A 20508-nucleotide genomic window follows, 5' to 3' on the forward strand; every position below is an offset into this window, starting at 1 on the left:
AGAAGACCTTTCAAGAATCTGATAACAATAGGGGATTTAAATAAAGATGGTTGGTCTGGAAGACATATGAAGGCGGACAAGGCCGATAAATAACCTTTAATGGTAGCCACTGCACAACCTTTCTGCGCCAGAGATAGAGCAAAAGACAAAACGTCCGATAGATGAGCATGTAAAGGATCAATCTGCCTCTCTCCACACCACGCAACAAATTTAGACCACCTATTAGCGTAGATAGATTTAGTGGAGTGTCGCCTGGCCGCTAATATAACATCCACTACCTCAGGCGGGAGAGAGAAGGAACTCAGGTTGCCCCGTTCAATCTCCAGGCATGTAGGTGCAGACTCTGGAGGTTGGGGTGTAGAACCTGCCCCTGCGACTGTGAGAGGAGGTCTGCCCTGAAAGGGAGACGGAGCGGCGGGCACGTTGAGAGTTGGAGAAGGTCGGAGTACCACACCCTCCTTGGCCAATCCGGAGCTATTAAGATTACTAGAGCCCGGTCTTGGCAAATCTTCCTCAATACTCGAGGAATCAAGGGTATGGGAGGAAACGCGTAAAGCAACTGGCCGCACCAGGTCATTTGAAACGCGTCCCCCAACGCTTCCTGCATCGGATACTGAAGGCTGCAGAACAACGGACAATGCGCGTTCTCTCGAGTGGCGAACAGATCTACCCGAGGAAACCCCCACTTCTGGAAGATTAAACGGATTTGATCTGGATGGAGACGCCACTCGTGGTCTGCCGAGAAGTGGCGACTGAGACTGTCCGCACGCACGTTCAAGACTCCGGCCAGATGGTTTGCTATCAAGCAAATCCGATGGTCCTTTGCCCAGGACCATAGTCGAAGAGCTTCTCTGCAGAGAAGGTACGACCCCACTCCTCCCTGCTTGTTTATGTACCACATCGTGGTAGTATTGTCCGTTAGGACCTGTACCGACTGACCACGAAGGGAAGGGAGGAAGGCCTTGAGAGCCAGACGTACAGCCCGTAACTCTAACAGATTGATGTGAAAAATCTGTTCCTCTGGAGACCAAAGACCTTTGATCTCCAGATCCCCCAGATGAGCTCCCCACCCTAGAGTGGAAGCATCCATTATGACTGTGGCCACTGGTGGCGACTGCTGGAACGGCTTTCCTTGTGAAAGATTGTTGCTTGCAATCCACCACTTCAAATCCACAGCAGCATCTCTGGAGATCTTGACAGTACCCTCTAGATCCCCTCTGTGTTGAGACCACTGCCTTCGGAGGCACCACTGAAGAGCCCTCATGTGCCAGCGAGCATGCGTGACCAACAGAATGCAGGAGGCAAAAAGACCGAGCAGACGAAGGACCTTGAGGACTGGAACTACCGCTCCATTTCGAAACATTGGAACCAAATCCTGAATATCTTGAATCCGCTGAGGCGGAGGAAAGGCCCGACCCAATGTTGTATCCAGTACTGCCCCTATGAACAGGAGGCGCTGAGAGGGCTCCAGGTGAGATTTGGGCTCGTTCACCGAAAAGCCCAGGTCGAACAACAACTGGGTTGTTGACTGCAGATGACGCAACACAAGCTCCGGGGACTTGGCTTTGATCAACCAATCGTCCAAGTAAGGGAATACTGCTATCCCCTTCCTTCTGAGCTCTGCCGCAACCACCGACATCACCTTCGTGAAGACTCGAGGTGCTGAAGTAAGACCAAACGGAAGGACCGCAAACTGGTAGTGTTGCGATCCCACCACAAACCGGAGATACTTCCTGTGTGACTTGAGTATCGGGATATGAAAGTAAGCATCCTGCAAGTCGACAGACACCATCCAGTCTTCCATGTTCAACGCCAAAAGCACCTGTGCTAGGGTCAGCATCTTGAACTTTTCCTGCTTGAGGAACCAATTCAAGATCCTCAGGTCCAGAATTGGTCTCAAACGACCATCCTTCTTGGGAATCAGGAAATACCTTGAGTAAACTCCTTGACCCCTTTCCTGCTCCGGGACCAACTCCACCGCGCCCTTTAAAAGGAGGACTTCTACCTCCTGTTCTAGCAACAGGAGGTGTTCTTGTGAACAATACGAAGGGCGGGGCAGGATGAGGGGCGGAAACTCCCGAAAGGGAAGGGTGTAGCCTTTTCCCACAACACTGAGAACCCAAGTGTCCGACGTAACAGTCTCCCATTTGGTGAGAAAATGCTGTAATCTTCCCCCTACAGGAGAGGAGTGAGTGGGAAATGGTGGAAGCCTAAGGCTGCTTCCCCTGCTGCACCCCGCCAGAGGATGAGGAAGAGGCAGAGTGCTGCTGAGAGGCTCCCCTGGTGCGGACCCTACCCCTCCCCCTAAAAGATCTATAGGGGTGGGAAGAGGCAGGTTGCTGATATCTTCCCCGAAAGGAAGAGGAAGAGCCACGCCCAAATCCACGAAACCTCCTGAAGAATCTGGAAGAGGCAGTGGAAGAAGGAGCTTGGAGTCCCAACGACTTAGCCGTGGCCCTGCTCTCCTTAAAACGTTCCAAGGCCGAATCAGCCTTAGCCCCAAACAGTTTGTCCCCATCAAACGGGAGATCCAACAATGTGGACTGTACATCTGCCGAAAAGCCCGAGTTACGGAGCCAGGCCTGTCTCCTTTCCACCACAGTTGTGCCCATTGCTCTGGCTACCGAGTCGGTGGTATCCAGTCCCGTCTGAATAATTTGGGTCGCAGCAGCCTGGGCATCAGAGACAAGATCCAAAAGACCCTGGGGAAGCTCTGTAAACGAAGAGGAGATGTCATCCATCAGAGCATGAATATACCTCCCCAGGATACAGGTCGCATTAGTGGCCTTTAACGCCAGACTGCAGGACGAAAAAATCTTCTTCGACTGCGCCTCTAGCTTTTTTGAGTCTCTGTCCCCAGGCACCGTCGGGAAAGAACCAGGCGCTGACTTGGACGAACAGGAGGCCTGCACTACCAAGCTCTCCGGCGTAGGGTGCCTAGATAGGAAACCAGGATCAGTTGGAGCCGTCCGATACCTCCTGGCCACGGCTCTGTGAACTGCTGGGGAAGATGCCGGCCTCTTCCACACCTCTAAAACCGGATCCAGCAGAGCGTCATTAAAAGGTAACAGAGGCTCCGCCGCGGCTGAGGCCGGATGCAACACCTCCGTCAAAAGGTTTTGTTTTGCCTCCACCACCGGCAAAGGCAGGTCCAAAAAACTAGCTGCCTTCCGTACCACTGTATGAAAGGAAGCAGCTTCCTCAGTATATTCCCCCGGGGACGAAAGGTCCCACTCAGGGGAAGTGTCCAGCCCACTGGCCGACTCCAGTCCACGCAGCCCATCACCCGAGTCCTCTAGCTCTCCTTCCTCTAGGGCTCGTTGGTACTCCTGCTCTTCTAGTACCCGGAGAGCACGCCTCCTTGAATGCAGTCGTTGCTCAATCCGCGGAGTCGACAATGCCTCCGCCGAAGTCGGAGATCGGCGCCGATCTTCCGAAGCCACCGACGCCGCATCCGGCGCCACGGGTAACTTCGGCGCCGACTGAAGAGCAGCTGAAACAGATGGACCCACCGGAGTCACAGGCCGAAATCTCGACGTCGACGGGATGGAAATCCCTGGGGCCAATCCCTCCGAAGCCACCGGAGCGGCCACCGGCGCCGACACTGGCGCCGAGCCCACGTTCCCAAACGGGAGAAAGGGCATAAAGGGTGCCGGCCGAAGAGGCGCAGGATCACCCAAAGAAAAGGCCAAAGGCCCAGCCGGAGCACCCCCTGGAGCCATCTGTTGGAAGATGGCATACATCGCATTCAAGAATGCGGAACTATCGGCTCCAGGGGTGGGAAAAGCCGGGTACTGGGGTGCCTGTCTCGGAGGCGACCCCGACTCCGGCCTCGGCGTCTGCGCCGGAGAAAACACTTGAGGCTCCAATACCTCAATCACCGACGCCTGTCCAGGCGAAGTTGGTGACGCCGGAGAGGGCAACGGCGTCGAAGGATGCGGCGTCACCGTGGGGCTGACCTCCCATGTCTTTCGGCGCCGATCCGGAGACCTGGAACGAGCCTCCCTTGAATGACGCCGAGATTCTCTACGGCGCCGGGAGTCTCGATGACGCCGATGTTTTGGAGAAGACTTCTTGTGATGCTTCTCCTTTGACTTGGCCATAAACAGCTTCGCCTCACGTTCTTTAAGGGCCTTCGGATTCATGTGCTGACATGAATCACAAGTCGAGACGTCGTGGTCGGAGCTCAAACACCAAAGGCAATCGGAATGAGGATCCGTCACCGACATCTTGCCTCCACACTCACGACAAGGCTTAAATCCAGACTTTCTCTGCGACATTATTTCCACAGAGAAAGAGTACGCAGCAAGATATACACTGTAACCGCAAGAGTAACAGTTGCTCCCTCGAAGATAACCGTTTCGAATGCACGGAAAAAAGGGAACTGACGTCCGCACGTCGTCGAGGACCTCTTATTGCCTGTATGACGTCAGACGGCGTCGCGTGCGAGACAGTGACGTCCTCGTCGACGTGCAGAGACTAGTAAGAAGATTTCCGTAGAATGCTGGCGCCATGGGAGTATTCATGAGGTGAGGAATCCACAGGTAGTTGTATCCATCAGAATGTTTTGGATTCACGGGAGTCAGAGTGGAGCGCATTAGAGTGGGGCAGATCATTTTGGATTGGCGTGGGGCAGATCGTTTTTGACTGGAGTGGGGCAGATTAGAGTGGGGCATATAATTTTGACGGGGAGTGGGGCAGATTGGTTTGGATTGGAGTTGGGCAGATAGTTTTGGATTGGAATCCGGCAGATAGTTTTGGACTGGAGTGGGAAAGATTGGAGTGGGGCAGATTCTATTGGATTGGAGTAGGGCAGACTGGAGTGGGGCAGACTCTTCTGGATTGGAGCAGATTTTGTTGGATTGAAGTGGGGCAGGTTGTTTGGGAATGGAGTGGGGCAGGTTGTTTTGGATTGAGTGGGGCAGGTTGTTTGGGGCAGATTTTGCTTGACAGGAGTGGAGCAGGTTGTTTTGGAAAGGAGGGGGGGGCAGATTGTTTTGGACTGAGGCAGATTAGAGTGCAGCAGATTGTTGTGAGGCCGATTGTTTTGGATAGGATTGGGGTGGATTGTGGTAGATTAGATTGGAGTGTGATGGATGAGGTGGATTGGGGTGAGGTGGAATGAATTGGATTGGGGAAGAATGGAGTGGGCCGGATTGTATTCAGGCAGACTGTTTTAGATTGGAGTGGGTCTGAGTGGAGAAGAATGGAGTTGGGCAGATTGTTTTGGATTGGAGTGGAGCAGGTTGGAGTGGGGCAGATTAGAGTTGGGCAGATTGTTTTGGATTGGAGTGGGGCAGATTGTTTTGGACTGGAGTGGCGCAGATTGTTTTGGACTGGAGTGGCGCAGATTGGATTGGGGAAGACTGTTTTAGATTTGGCATGGAGCAGATTGGAGTGGTGCAGGTTGTGGATTGGAGAGAGGCAGATTGTTTTGGATTGGAGTGGGGCGGACTGGAGTGCGGCATATTGGTTTGGACTGGAGTGGGCAGACTGGAGTGGGGCAGATTGGTTTAGTTTGGAGAGGGGCAGATTGGTACTGGAGTGGAGCGGACTGTTTGGAATTGGAGTGAGGCAGATTGCAGAGGGGCAGATTGCTTTAGATTGGAGTGGGACAGATCAGGACTGGAGTGGAACAGTGTTTGGGATTGGAGTGGGGTAGACTGGAGTGGGGCCGATTCTTTTGGATTTGAGTGAATCAGATTGGATTGGGGAAGATTGTTTAGAATTGGAGTGGGGCAGATTGGAATGGAGCAGACTTTTGAATTGGAGTGGGGCACATTGCAGTGGAGCATATTTTCTTGGACTGGAGTGGGGCAGACTGTTTTGGATTTGATCTGGGAAGATTGTTTTGGATTGGAGTGGGGCAGATTATTTTGGATTGGAGTGGGGTGGCGTGGGGCAGTTTGGAGTGGGGTGGGTTGGGAGGATTGGAGTGGGGTGGGTTGGAACTGATTGGAGTTAGTGGTTTGGAGAGGGGTGTACTGGATTGGTCTGGGGTCACCTGGATTGAGTGTTGGGTGAGGTGTGGTGGACTGAAGTGGGCGGATTGGATTGGACTGGGATGGATTGGGATGTATTGCATGATTACGTGCTAAAGCAAAATTTTGGAAATTACACATATGAAAAAAACAATGTCACTTTGAAATATTTATAACAAGAGAATCATCTTCTTTTGAAGAACAGCGCCCACGAGCAAAAATAAAACAAAGCATGACTGCAAAGTGCAAAAAGAAGGCTTGGCAAAATTAAAGAAAAGAGTTATCTATAGAAAATAAAACTTTGTAATTTTGTTTTTCCTGCTGGGCATGTTTTTGTCCGTCACATGCTTCCTGTATGCAGGGCCCCCTTAGAAGTTAAAAAGTACCACCTCAATCACATCGGGAGCAGCAGCCAGGTACTTGTTAAGTTCAATTAATCAATGCTTGGTCCCTGCTCCACAGACGGAATGGAAATGGTGCTTGGCATTCAGTGACGAATTACAAGGCTTTAAAGAAGAGTGCCACGCAAGCCAACAAATGGTAAGCAACGGGCGAACTCCAAGCACATTTAGTCTACAAGTGTCTCGAAAGCGGAAAGCATGCGCTATTGAAGGCTCAACTCTAAAACTGAAAGTGCAGCGCCCTGACATCTTTTGCTGGTAGCACTGTTTATATGTACAATAAATAAGCATCTCACAACATTTCAGAATGTTTTCAAATGAAAATCCTTGCATGTGATATAGCATTTTCAGCGTTTGAAAGGCGGAAACTCAGTATGTTCACCATGGCTGGGCTAGTAGTTCTGTTCTCAGTATGCCGCAGAGCATGCAACCATGAGTAAACAGCCCTCATAAGGAAAGGAGCAGAAGAAAAGTGTAAGATCGGATTCATTGGCATTAGTAAACCATATACATGAACGGAGCCACAGAAGGAGAGTGCTGTCCCCGTGAATAGCACAGGGGCGCTGTTCTCATTTTTATGGGCGAGCACAAAGTGCTCCGTCCATTCTGTAATCTCTCTTTGGGCTTGAAACCACACCCATGCCACGTCAGTCACTTACATTGGTTCGTGGGCTTGTCTTTTAAAATCCGCTTGCTTTCATTTGTGAAAGGAATGCATACGTCATGCCTTTTCCAGTGTTTAGCCCACCTACACAGCATCGGTAAAGTACCAAAAACATACGAGGCTCGATGTTTTCAGCCTGGAGTCCGGACTACTTTATCTGTTTATTTTCCATGCAGCACGATCGCGCTGCATTTTACATAATGCGATCGCGCTGTGTTTTTTTTTGCTTTACAACGCTAATAGCTCTAACTCGAACAAATGCGAGACCAGTTGCATTGAAAATGCTTGTTATCTGAGATGTCTGGAGTTACCTGAGGCTCCAAGGTCCCCGACTCTGCCACAGGTTCTCTCAGGTTCCCCCAAAGTGATTTAGTTTGTTTATCCTGCTATAAAAATCAGAAGCAATAGAAACATCATAACAGTCAGCTTGCGCTCATACACTGAGAAGCACTGTTATTTAACAGTTACTAACTGAGATGTATAGAGTCTGATGGCGCCTTACTGTTATTACTTGGTCTGCCTCCAGTGGAACCTTTATTTATCGACAGGCGCAGGAAGCGCTTTAATATGTAAATCACGGCACGAGGCAGTGTGTGTGTGCTGCGGGTAACAGCATGCAGATGTGCTCAAGACACACATTGAGCGAGCCATATAAGGAATCCATAAATAAAGTGCATGAGGGAGAGATGGGAGTGAAAGGGTAGAGTAATTTTAAAAAGGATAACGGAGATGGATCATTTCTGATGGTGCCTTATCGTTATTCCTCGGCTCTGCCTCCTGCGCAACCTTTATTTATTACCCAGCGCGGTAAGTGCTTACATATGTAAAGTATGGGCGTGTGTGTACTCCGGGCAACAACAGCATGCAGATTTGCTTGCGACACACTGTTCAAGCCACAAAAGGAATTCACAAATAAAGTGCATGATAGAGAGTTGGGAGTGAAGGGGAAAGATAGTTAAAAAAAAAAAAAAAAAAAACGTATCACCAGAAGCATGCACCTGCAGCGAGTGGAAGGAGACTGTCCACCGGAAGCAGTAATTAGGCCAGTCTCCACAGCACAACAGCGGAGGCAAGGTGGAGGCATTCACCGCAAGGAGCAGGCCTATTGTAAGTGGAGCTACATGGGAGCCAGCAAATGGTAAGTAATGTGACAAAGGAGCCAGAGCCAGTCAATTTCTTTAAATATATGAGATTTCACAAGCACAGGGGAAGCACCGTGCAGGAGAAACCTAAAGGAGTCACGTGGGAGCCAGCCAATGGTAAGCAAGCCCCTTTTAATATTTTCTTTTTTTAATACCAGAGATTTCACAAGCGCTCTGCAGGTGAAACCTAAAAATAAAAGAATTCCAGGAGGAAAAAAAGTAAGATAGATTTCTTGCCCTGATTTATGCAGAGTACACATATAATTAGTAAGAAAAAGTTTTTATCCATAAAAAAAAAAAAAAAAAAAAAAAAAACTGTACGTAGTTTGGTTTGGTCAGCTTGCTTCCAAGTGGCTAAAGCACAATAGTGACTCTCAAGCTTTGTGCCGCTCACCGAAAATCCTCCTGTGCATTTGAAGGATGACAAGCCAATTAGATTCCTGTTGGTGGATCAAAAGGTTCACCCAGGAACATGCTACAGCAGGCTTTGTGAACCTCATTTTAAGCTGACACACTGGCCTCAAGCACAAAATAATCTCAGAACACCACCAAAGTCTTGGCATTTCACAACTTGCTAGATGGAGTGAGGGTGTGTTTGCTGTTAGATCAGATTAAATTGTGGTGCACGCGGCACGTTTCCTCCACTGAAGACACCCCACTTAGTTCCAACTTTTGTATAGTGCTGTATTATCTAAGTTTTAAAGGGCTTAATTGAGAACAAGAGCTAATGTACTAATAATGTTATTAGGGCTCCTCATGTGCGACTCTTTTGTTTTGCAAATGAATCTAAAAAAACAGGTGTTATTTGATCTGTTTCACAATTTTTTAATTTGTTTCTGCCAACTACTACATGTAATGCCATCTCCAAAGGGTCTCCATGCTTTACTTCACCTCAACCTACTAATTCTTGTTCACTTTTTTCTCGTGTCTTTTTAGATCTGACTTACTTTCCAAATCCTTTAGTGATCTTGAAAAGGATAGATAGGGGTGTGCAATATGAGACGAAAAGTTTATTGATTGGAGCAGTGGGAGTGGCAAGCAAGTGGCATTAATTGTGTTTAGCGGTGGTAACATGCATACAAGGTTTCAAGGAGGCTCAGCTTGCTTCCAATTTAAATCCCATTATATCAATGAAGTGCGTGACACTTGTTACCTTCAGAGAAATGTAAGTAGAAACAATAGTGGAGCAAGACTGCTTTCACCATCTATGCTCCTTTAAAAGCTGGACAAGGAAATAAGATGAATCATCACCACTGTAAATACTACACTGCGGAAAATAATAGTCTAAATCAAAACAGGTTTGCAAGATTGCTGCACATACAGCATAGATATTAGGATAGAGCTGGGCTTTTATTTTAAAAAATAAGTATCAAACAAAGAAGAAAAGTACTGGAGTAGACAAATGGTGTATGGAGTTTATGGACAATGTGGACACAGCAAGCCTGTTTGTTTATGTTAGTCCTAAAGAAATGAAAGAACTAAACCGAAGAGCTACATAAAAAGTATTCATATGAGGACATGGAATAAAGAATGGGCACTCAAAATGCACTAGTTCCTCAGCATACTCAAGGGTTCTTTATTTGTATGGACATTATTCCCACACGTTCCCCTCATCTTGCAGTTTCTTCTCCCAACCAATCGGCCACACTGTCCCCATGCCTGCTCCTACGGTTTCAGCTTCAGAATTATTCCACTCCTTTCCAAAGGGCTCTAGACAGGAGGTGAGCAAGACCCTTGTGAATGTCCCTGGATGACCCTTGCACATTTTTCTCTTATAATCTTGGAAGGCTGATAGCATGACATTGTTAGGCCATGCTATTCATTTGTTTTGAAGGAAGAAATATTATCGGACCTATGCAAAAAGGGGATGTCACATCTCTCATGAAAACAACTGACCTTGATCCCAGTCACACCAAAACTTATTGGCCCATTACATGACTTTCAGGCGTTTCCAGACTTATGGAATGAAACCGAGCTAAATGGCTGTCTTTGATGCTGGACTACGTATTTCTAATAAATAGCTCCTAGGGGGGCTTCTGGCCTAGAAATAACAGTGAGGCTGTTCACTAGGTCTGATGAATTCCACTTTTCTAACGTGGAGGACCAACCTGCCGGGCTGATGCTGCAGGAATTGTTGGACATGCCCGATACAGGCGACCACTCCATCCTGCTAGACTGACTAAGATTGGTTGGAAGGTTGCCAAGATGGTCGAAATCTTTCCTGACAGGCCAGGTGCAAATCATTTTGGTCACATATTTGACACATTAAAAGAGGGGTTCACTGATAGCTCTGTACTCTCCCATCCAGTTCAATATTTATGCGCAACCTATTGGATAGATAGTTGCTCTGGTTTGAAAGTTTTACCCTGCTCAGAAAATACCCAACTGCTGCTAAATTGTGACCTCACTGGCCAAGACCTGAAGACTAGCCTGGGGAACTGCCATATGTGGATGTTGAATTACTTTCTAAAGCCGATTGCTAGCAAAACTGAAATCTTGCTTCTGCATAGTAATTCATCAGTCTTGAATAATAGGCTCTGGCTAACCTTGTTAGGTTACTTGACTTCTCCATTCACACAAGTACAAATCTAGGTGTTTAGCTCAATATCAGCCTAAGTTATGAAACCCAAACACAAAGTTTGTGCCTTTCTTTATGCACCTTAACAAAAAGTCTCCCTTTTAGCAGTGCAGATAGCCAGGCACCTGTTGTAGGGCCTTTGATTCTTCTGTGCTTGGGCTATAGTAACGCAGCCTAATTCAGGCTTTCTGCAACAGAAATCAAGAAACGAGATGTGGTCAAAAGAAGGCTGTCTGTTTAGCTACTGGTCTTCAAAGATCAACCATACTTCAGAAGCCCATAAAACACTACACTGGAGAGCAGTCAAGGAAAGAATTTGATACAAGGTGCTCAGTATCTCATGCAGTGGGCCATCTTTCGCGCTGGTCCCAAATTCCTCTCAGACCTGATTGTTTCTTATGTGTTGATCTGACTGTCAAGATCTGGCTCTGATGCCATAGTGAGGATTCTGTAGGACTTGCAGTGGTGGTGGATTGTTCACAGCGACGAGTTCCCACCCGCCATCACAACACTCTGGAACGCCCTTCACTTGCACCTACACACTATGCAAGATAATTACGAATTTCGAAAAGCACTATAAACATTTCTCTTCTGCTAATCTGCTCATAGGCTTGTGGTATCTCTCTTCCTACCTTCGTCCCCTTTGTTTGTCATAGTCGTATATGTACAATCGGCACCACAATACCTCTTGTGATTGTGCACTGTAAAATACATTCCTAAGACAACAATGCTTGGGTGGGTACAGAGGATAGTTATTTTATTGCTCTGCAGAAGTAATTTCCCAAAGGAGAGGTCAAAGATTGGATGGGTGTTAAGGCTCCTCTTCAAGTCAGATATCCTTTGCAGGGGCAAAAGATTAAAAAGGAAATGAAGTGTTTGCCAGTCTGCACATATTAGTGTGTATTATCTTTGCCAGTATGTGTGTGTGCGTGTGTGTTGCATTTGTGTACATGGGTCCAGGTATGCATTGCAGGCTGCATGCCTGTTTTGTGGTGCGCGAATGTGTCTATACACGAGTCTCTCGGTTTGTAACAGGGTGTCAGCAAACTGTGTTATATGTGCAGTGTCTCATTATGTTTGTTGTCAGATGCCAGTCTGTATTCATAGGTTTATGTAGGTCTGCTAGTCAGGCTGCCTCTGTAGGTGAATACGAATACAATTGGAATCTAAAAATGTGCACATGTTGTAGGATGCATTTTTCAAAATTAAAACAGACTGGCTGAAAGCTGGATACTACAAATACAAATAAATAAGAAGTGCCACAGATAACCTTCAATGCACCAGAGTCCTCTCTTAATGTGCACTGTTCACACACCTGAGGTATTTCGACAATTGTCCGCTCCTTGATTATGCATACATTTTTCTATCAATGCATCAGAGAAACTTGGATTTGGTGTAGCACAGAGGCGATTATAGGGGCACCACCTCTATAGCTGATCCACATGGATCAGTCCCTGCATACTTCCACTCCTTAGCCAAAAAGGGTTTGATTAATACTGAGAAATGATCATTGACCTCCTACATGTAATTTGGAAGTCAACATTATCAACAAGGAAGTGCAGCAATTTCCAGCCAAAGCTAGTTCCTCGACCAAAGTATTGGCTATGATCCAGCTTACTCTCCATTTACTACACAGACTTGCTGTGTTGATCAGGTGATTTGCAAATCTACCTCTGAAAAATAGACCTGTGTGTCTGTTACCTTTGGTGCAGACAAGCAACACTGAACTATAAAAATCATAAAAAGGTACGAATTTACACTACTTGCATATAAATGTCATCCAACATTACACCTCCTCTAGCAACAAGCTTGACAATTTTGATAAACTCGATAAATGCATATAGATTGATTAGATGTGGAAATATGCCAAGAACAAATGCAAAAATCAGGGTAATGAAGCTATAAAAGATCATGTAAACATTGCTGTTCTGTACTGCTACGTCATTTGAGGGCTTTGAAGGTGGGTTTCTGTGGTGGATTACCTCACGTCGTGTGGCATGGATTGTGACAAAGCTCAGACTGTCACAGGGCCTGAAGTTGCTAAGCAACTCCTTAGAACTTTAGAAAACTCCTTTCCTAACGTTATAGGTAAATAAGTCTCAGGCAGATGACTGTCAATCTAACATTTCAATGGAAAGAGTGTCTATGGTTGTTTTTCTGATGCTAGATATTGGAAAATTCCAAAGTACTGGATGAGGCAATGCTGAGTTTAAGATGGAAGTTATTTTTCCATTCTTATTTTGAGACCTTAGTGTTGCTGCTGTTTTATAGCCTGTATAGTTTTTAATTTTCCTCCTACTCACTAGGTTGTAGGTATTAGGGTTTATTAGTGGTGTGAAACTGAAGAAGCCCTTTTGTAGGAATGCCATGATGCTAATAAACAATTTTGATACTTAGAAAAATTCATGGGGCCTACAAGCATCAAACATGATGTAGCTGTATTACAAAGCACCTCCAGGCACTTAAGGCTAGGAAACAGATGGTGAGGAGTGGGTGAGAAGTACGTTTAAGCCGAAGCAGCTGAGGTGCTCTGATTTTGTGCGCAGAAATTCCCCCATTGTAGTCCTTAAAAGTCAATTCAGGACAGTGAAAAAGTGGTCAGACAAATTTTGAAAGACTTAAGTGCGAGTCAGGCAACAAGCGTTAAAGGTCACACCCCACCAGCTTTGCATATGCATTACTTACCCATGGGGGCATTCTTTTTGGCAAAGGACAGCTTCAACTGAGAAGCAGATCCCACTTCGAAGTTTGGTTTTTTGCCATCCATGTGGAGAAATCGTAGATCATCGCCTTGATAGCCGAGTAGCCGCCCCACAGCCTGGGCTTCCTGTGGCGTCAAAGTCTCCTTCTGAACCTGAAGAGCAAGTTACATAGACATTCAGAGCAAAGCCTGAACATGGGGATACGCATGAGTGCAATGATTAAAAGCAATATTGGGGCATATAACCAGAGGGGCCACTGGGAAACTTACGGACAGCAGTGCAGGAAGGCGATGATGCCTTTAAAAGTTAGTGGCGACAGTAGGCAATTGGATTAATATGTTGGAAGGAACAGTTACTTACAGTGTTGCAGTCTGAGACTACTGCAAATTAATTTGTTGTCCCGCACACTGTCATCCAGTGGAAGGGCTTGGAAAAGCATTGTTAACCCCTAAGCTTAACCAATCCGGTCTATGAAAAAGGAACTTAACAGACACCACAAGCCGTGCTAAACAGCATTTTTAAAAAGTGCTTTTTGCGAAGTTTGCCACACAGACGCGTGACTGAGGCGGCAGCTGTGGATCGACCTAGGGGATCCCCTGGCAGGTTGTGTCTATTGACTGGAAGAGTCTTATCTGTCATGTTATTGTCCGGCCCTACCTACCCCTCAGTGGTCAACTCTAATTCTCAATGCATACCGCGCCCGCATGTTCTCGAAGTTGAGAGGGTGTTTTATGCTGTTTACCTTTATGCAAAAATCAATAAAGAGATTTTGTTTTTTTTAAACGTGGTTTTTGCCAAGGCATATAGTTCCAGTGGACTACCTGAGAATCACAGGAAATGTTAGTAGTGTAACATCCTAGACAAGAACACTCAAGGGGCATTATAAACCTCAGAAGGACTAATACGAATGCATAGCGAATCCCAATGATTATGAAAATGTATAGGAGAAGAATAGTGTTGCCAATCAACACCGTATGCTCTGTTTTCTACATGTTATATTAGTGGATGTAACATACACAACTGAATCCCCCACTCGAGTACCAAACGTAATATGCGAGGTTACTGCCTATCAGGAATCTATCATGGGGCCATGGTCTTAGCTCCTTTTTAGGGCATATAGAAAGAAGAGAATGAATGTCCTCCGAAAGATCGGAGAAATCCTCCAAATCTTGTTCCAGCTTTCCCGGTAACACCCCCCGTTACTCTCGTGCATGTCTCCTCCTTCTTGACCACCAAACAAGTGACTTTCACTGCTGCAACTTACCTCCCAACCTTTCTGAAGTACCCAGCCCTAGGGACTAAATCAGGGTTTCATTCTGTGATGAACCTTTGCTATGGTTTGATTTTGTGACTCACTGCACTGAAACCCAATTATGGAGCTCTTTTTCAGGCAATGTTACAACAAGCAGTTGAGGCTCTGCTAGTCAAATTGTGAATCTGTCCTAAGAATCAATGTAAAGTGCAAACCTTGCCCCATATTGAAATCCCACAACATACACCTGCTCAGCAAACAAATACCCTGGTCGACACACTATCAGTTGGTAAGTAACACCTGAACTAAACACACACACACACACACACACACACACACACACACACACACACACACACACACACACACACACACACACACACACACACACACACTGTTTTTTTGGAGTGTCGCAGCACAGTACTTGAGACCCTGTGATGAGCCACGTTCTATTTCTTTATTCTCTTTACCAATAAATACTGCACACAGTACTGTAACAGTAAGTGCAAACCTTTCTATTTAAAAACAGCAACATTTCATAGGTGCACATAAATAATCTAAACCATAATGAGAATCCGAAATTAACCTCCCTCCCTGAGTCAGTATCTCCAAGTTTAAGTGTTACGACTGTCATCCAATTTCTAGGGGGCGCTGTAAGGGGACTGTCTGAAGCCTGGGAATCACCTTGAACACTCCCGTTGTTTCACTTTTTGCCATGGTATACTTTTTGTAGTATTACTTTTGCTTCCTGGGACTGCAAATCCATAATGCACAGCCTGGTAGTCAGGAAAGCCTAGATTCTGGTTTACATTGTTTTCTATGGGAGAAATCCAGTTGCTCCTTTTCACTGGATCCTCTCCTCCAGGACTTGCGAGTGTCTGAAACTACACACATCTGAGACCTCTCCTGTGCAGCCCAGTCATGTGATTCCACCTGGGTTTTCTGCAGCTTAGAACTGCTTTTAAGCCGCCATTTCCTCAAGATCCTTCGTCGTGCATTGGAATTCAATTCCTTCGTGTTACAGACCCCTATTCGGATGGTGTTCCTGTTCTGTTCCAGCTTGAATCGGTTTCCATTTCTCTGCCCTGCTCCTGATTGTTCCAGCCAGAGTCTGCTCCCTATTGCTTAGCCTTGTACCTGTTTGTTTCTTCCAGAGCCTGCTCCCTGTTTCTCTGTCCTGCTCCTGCCTTGTTTCAGCCTGAACCTGCTTTCTGTTTCCCAGTCCTGTTTTCTGCTTATTCCTACTCCCTGTATTCCAGCCCTGCCATTGCTTGTTCCAGACAGACCCTGCTTTTTGTTTCCCATTCCTGTCTTTGTTTTTTCCAGCCAGAAGTTTGTGCCCTGTTTTCCATTCCTAGTCCTGCCTTTGCTTCAGCCCGAGCCTGTTCCCAGTTCCTGCCTCTGCCTCTTAGTTTGTGCCTTCTGTTTCCTCTCGGTATTTGTGTCTGGTAAGTGTTCTATCAGTCTTCACCAGTGTATAAGTGTCCTCCTTTGTACTGGGTTTGGCTCTTGGTTTCCAGGAGGCAATTCCAGCCCCCATCCTTGTCTAGTGTTATACGTTGACTTTCGTGCCTAACAGTGAAAGTGTGCTATTGCTTTTTTTCCAGGAATTGCCACGTGTTTCCAGCTGGACCCACAAGAGCGTGTCTTGTGTATGTAAGTACTAGCCTTGTTTGTGCTCTAGGGTCCAGAGACAGAATCACTTCTGCTGCCTCCTTTCTATGGGGCTGGCAGGGTGACTATCTGTAAGAGCAAACTTCACAGAGGCATTGACATTCCCTGTCACTGTGGGAGGTTCTGCGCCCTACCCTGTGTACAACCCCAGTGTGTTTGTCCATTAGTAATCAGTTTCCTGATTGTTCACACAAGGGTTGCTCTGCTTTACTTTCCCGTTTTCTGTGCCTGTCCATAGCTGTCCTTCCCGTGTATGCCGTTAGCTGCTCCTCTGCCCCAGTACACTACCTCTTTGGGATATTCTGTGACCTCAAGGGGTGCCCCAACCAGAGTCCTGATCAGACCTGCCCGAAACTGTGACATTTATTTTTACGAATATGCTTACAGAGCCAGTTATGCTGGGAAAATGTCTTCACACATGCAGAGCAAAGCGTGTGTGATCTTGGAGGTCTAATAGCATGTTTTTTAGCAGATTATCCCTGGGTTAAGTCGGCTGGCTCTCAGATCATTTTATTCAGGTAAACAATGGATCTAGATTAACATTTGTTACAAAATAGTACTAAGGTAACACTGAAAGAATTTGGTTCAAACATTAGAATAGAAAAAGCATGCATTGCAAAAATAAGGTAAAATATCAGAGACAAAATGATTGGCAGGAAAAAATGATTTTTTTAAAAGTATTAATTAAATGAAAAAAAGACAGCAATTGAAAAAGAAAACTTCCTACGTAGCTAGGTGCCCTGAGGCAATATTGCTTGGGCGACCTGAAACAGATTGCCACCTTCTGTATGCCATTTGGGGCACATTCATTTCTCACCTACTTTTCGTAACTAAGCAAAAAATCCTAGGGCTTTGCGCATAACAATCAACACCACCCCCACCTCCCAAACAAGTGGAGATAAAAGATGTGGTGGATTCTAGGAATGGAAAAGCTCTCAAAAACAGCAGGTGGGGAAGAAAAGTCTTTACTAAACAAGGGTGCCGTCTTTCAAATATCTTCAATACAGACTAACTCTCCTGCCCTCAATAGCTCAGTGTTAAAAAATGTGGACCCTCCTAAGCTGCACGATTAATATTCCACAATTCAACCACAGGCCACTGAACAAATACTCCCTCACCTCGAACAATGTTGAGGAGTGAAACGGAGGCACTTAAGACACTGGTGACAATCGCAAAAGATGCTGCAGGTGAGAGTGGGGGTAGAGGCCATTAAAGGGGTGATGGAAGGGGTAGGAAAAAGGATGCATTGTGTTTTGTTTTATTTCTACTATTTGCTTCTGGGTAAATTGATAAATGCTAATAAAAATTTATTTTAACATAAAAAAAGAGAACTTTTGTCAAACTATACAGAATTTCCAATTATCTATACATTCAAACAAAACTTATTGTAGTCCCAAGATGTCTTGCGTCCAAGAAGCTTCCTTAATTAAAGGAGGGAAGATATGAACCATCACCAGAGTACCATATCTGCCTTTCAAAAACTGCATCCACCGATAATAAACATTACATATATTTTTCTCAATTTAAATATTAACATCTATTGCCAATTAACAGGAGGCCGGACGGTCTCCCAACAACTCACTTAACCTAGCAAAATAATAATAACCATTTACGGAATGTAAACACTCTGGCCCTCATCACCTGAAACAAACCCCTGTGCCACCCAAGCATGACTTATTCCTCAACTCAACCACCAAATTTCACTTCATTGTAATGCTTATTTAAAAAAAAAAAAAAAAATGGAGGAGCCCTTTACCCATTCACTTCACAACCACAATAATGAAACTCACAAATTAAATATAAAGCCAAGCTGATTGCCTTTGTCCGTGTCCATAACAGAAACTTTTTTGCCAACATAGGCATAATATTTGTGATGCAAAGTGATGCTTGTCTGAAAAGCATTAGTTTTGTTTTATCTTTCACCTGTGTTATTACTAACTACTTGCTTTCCTACTATTTTAAAGCAGCTACTCACAGCAAAGACACCATTATCTTCAACCGATGATCTTCAGACTTAAAAGATTTCTGCTAATCTTCACTGCTTAAAGTATTTAAATCTAAGTTTGCAAATATTACATTTACCAAGCTTATCTTATCTTGGGGGTCAGACGTGGTTACCTAAAGGTTTCCTCTGCCTGTATTAAGCTCCCATTAGAGGGAGTTACAACACTTTTTATAGGGCACACTACCCATTAACCTGTTATTCTAGGCACCAATGGGTTTACTTTATCTCCGCTCCTAGACTCCTCAAAGCCTCAGTGGTCGTGGAGTTAACAACTAATTTATAGAAATTAATATACAACTTTTCCTTTGCATGGTGTTCTCCAGTTCTTGAATACTGGAAGATATTTTGATGTACTCTACGGAGGACGAGCTTTTCTTCTTCCATGGTTAGTACTCCTTTTAGACAGCCCAAGATCAAAATTGTTTGCTAAAGAAAACTAGAGAAAACTTTAAGTAAGGTTATTTTGGGGCTGATTACGAGTTTGGCTGTTCCAATTGAGGACCGCCAAACTTGCAGGCTGGATGCCACCGGCATGGTGTCTCCCCCACTCTAGCACAAGATTTCTGCTGGTCTGACCTGGCTGACCGGCGGTAACCTTTAAATAGAGCATTCCCGATGGTCAGACTGGCAGGAATAGTGCTACGAGTAAGCACTCTGCTCCCTTAAAGGTGATGAGTACTATCTAGGAGCACGAGAGGGCTGACCAGCACCCTCAGAAAGTGCACTGTGCTTTCCGATGGTGCTGCCATGCACTGCCCAAACCATGGGCAGTGCAGGGGCCCCCAGCACTTGTTCTCTGCCAGCCTTTTCATGGTGCAGAAACTGCCATGAAAAGGCTGGCAGAGAACAAGGTTGGGTAATCAGCAGGGCAGCGGTGAGTTCAGAGCCGCCCTGGCTGACTACAACCAGGACCGCTGCCAGCCTGTCAGGATCTTGGATCCTGGTGAAGACCGCAATCTGTTGGCAGACTCCCTGCCAAACTCGTAATGAGGAGGTGGGACCACCACAGCCACGGCGGTCTGATCGCCACCACGAGTCTGGCGGTCTCGTGACCGCCACACTCATAATCAGGCACTTAGTGTCTTATAAACATCCTTCTCCACAAACTCTCAAAGCAGAAAATATTGTGCCCTTAGAAGCAAAACAGACACTAAATTAGAGCCAATTTGCAAAGGGATTTCTAGAAGACTGTCGGATAGAGACATAAAATGCAAATGAAGTGCAAAGCCGGAAATCTACAACGCAAGAGTTGATAGAGCTAGATCATAAAGACTAAGAACAGAAGATGGTTATGCAGAAAAAATCTGAAGGTGGTAAGCACAGCATACCAGGGAACATAAAATGTCCTCATGGCGGTCCCTTTTGAAGTGCAACAATTTTAGTGGACAGCTGCAGGTGGTTTTGACGGCCATCTACCAAACCTTTGCAATTTGTTTGTTTTTTGTTTTTCAACAACACTGCTTCTGAAAAAACACCGACTCGCGCACCCTAGGAGTCTCCTCTGAAGATGTGGGGGTGTCATTTTTTATCTTGCCCCTCACTGCCACATTTTTCCTGGCAGTGACAGCTGGCAAAAAAAGGCATTACACGTCCACTCTAAAAAGGCTGGGCAGTTAAATATCCTTCCTCTGACCCCTAATCTGTCTAGTTGTCAGAGGGAGTATATAGTAGATGGAGTCAACGGGGCTCAGTCAACCGAATACTTAAAGTCCGCTCATCTCTATATGAGGCAGGCAGAATTAGGGTTTTGTTGGCAGGGTGCTCCTCATGACAGAGTACTCTGTCTGCCAAACTCCAGATCAGGCCCTTAGTTGCCGAACAACCAGTTTGATTGCTCCCAAGAGCAATTATAGGAGAAACATAATAGTACGTAGTTTGACAAAGTCAAACATAAATTAATCCCAACTAAAATTAGCTACAGCTTGTTACTATCCAAGTTGAAGAATCCCCAGTTAAGCACTGGCTTAGGTAGATGGGTGAAGATAAAACAAACAGAACAAAATTTCCCAGCGCAGCTGGAAGATGAGAGCACAGACGTGCAGCGATACATCTGGGAAAGAAGGAACGGAGATGGATCAAGTTGGCAGAGCACAACAACCTGATAAAGGT

General features: G+C 45.8%; 1 protein-coding gene across 3 annotated transcripts in view; it reads right to left on the minus strand.

Moving 5' to 3' along the window:
- CIAPIN1 (cytokine induced apoptosis inhibitor 1) overlaps positions 1-20508 on the minus strand; it is a 135966-nt gene that overhangs the window by 26803 nt on the left and 88655 nt on the right. For all 3 annotated transcript variants that reach the window (XM_069217322.1, XM_069217320.1, XM_069217321.1), the window contains exon 5: positions 13452-13620. In XM_069217322.1, the coding sequence (XP_069073423.1) occupies positions 13452-13620 (169 nt within the window). The remainder of the gene's footprint in view (positions 1-13451; positions 13621-20508) is intronic.

The sequence above is a fragment of the Pleurodeles waltl genome, chromosome 12 (assembly GCF_031143425.1).
Source record: "Pleurodeles waltl isolate 20211129_DDA chromosome 12, aPleWal1.hap1.20221129, whole genome shotgun sequence".
NCBI lineage: Eukaryota > Metazoa > Chordata > Amphibia > Caudata > Salamandridae > Pleurodeles > Pleurodeles waltl.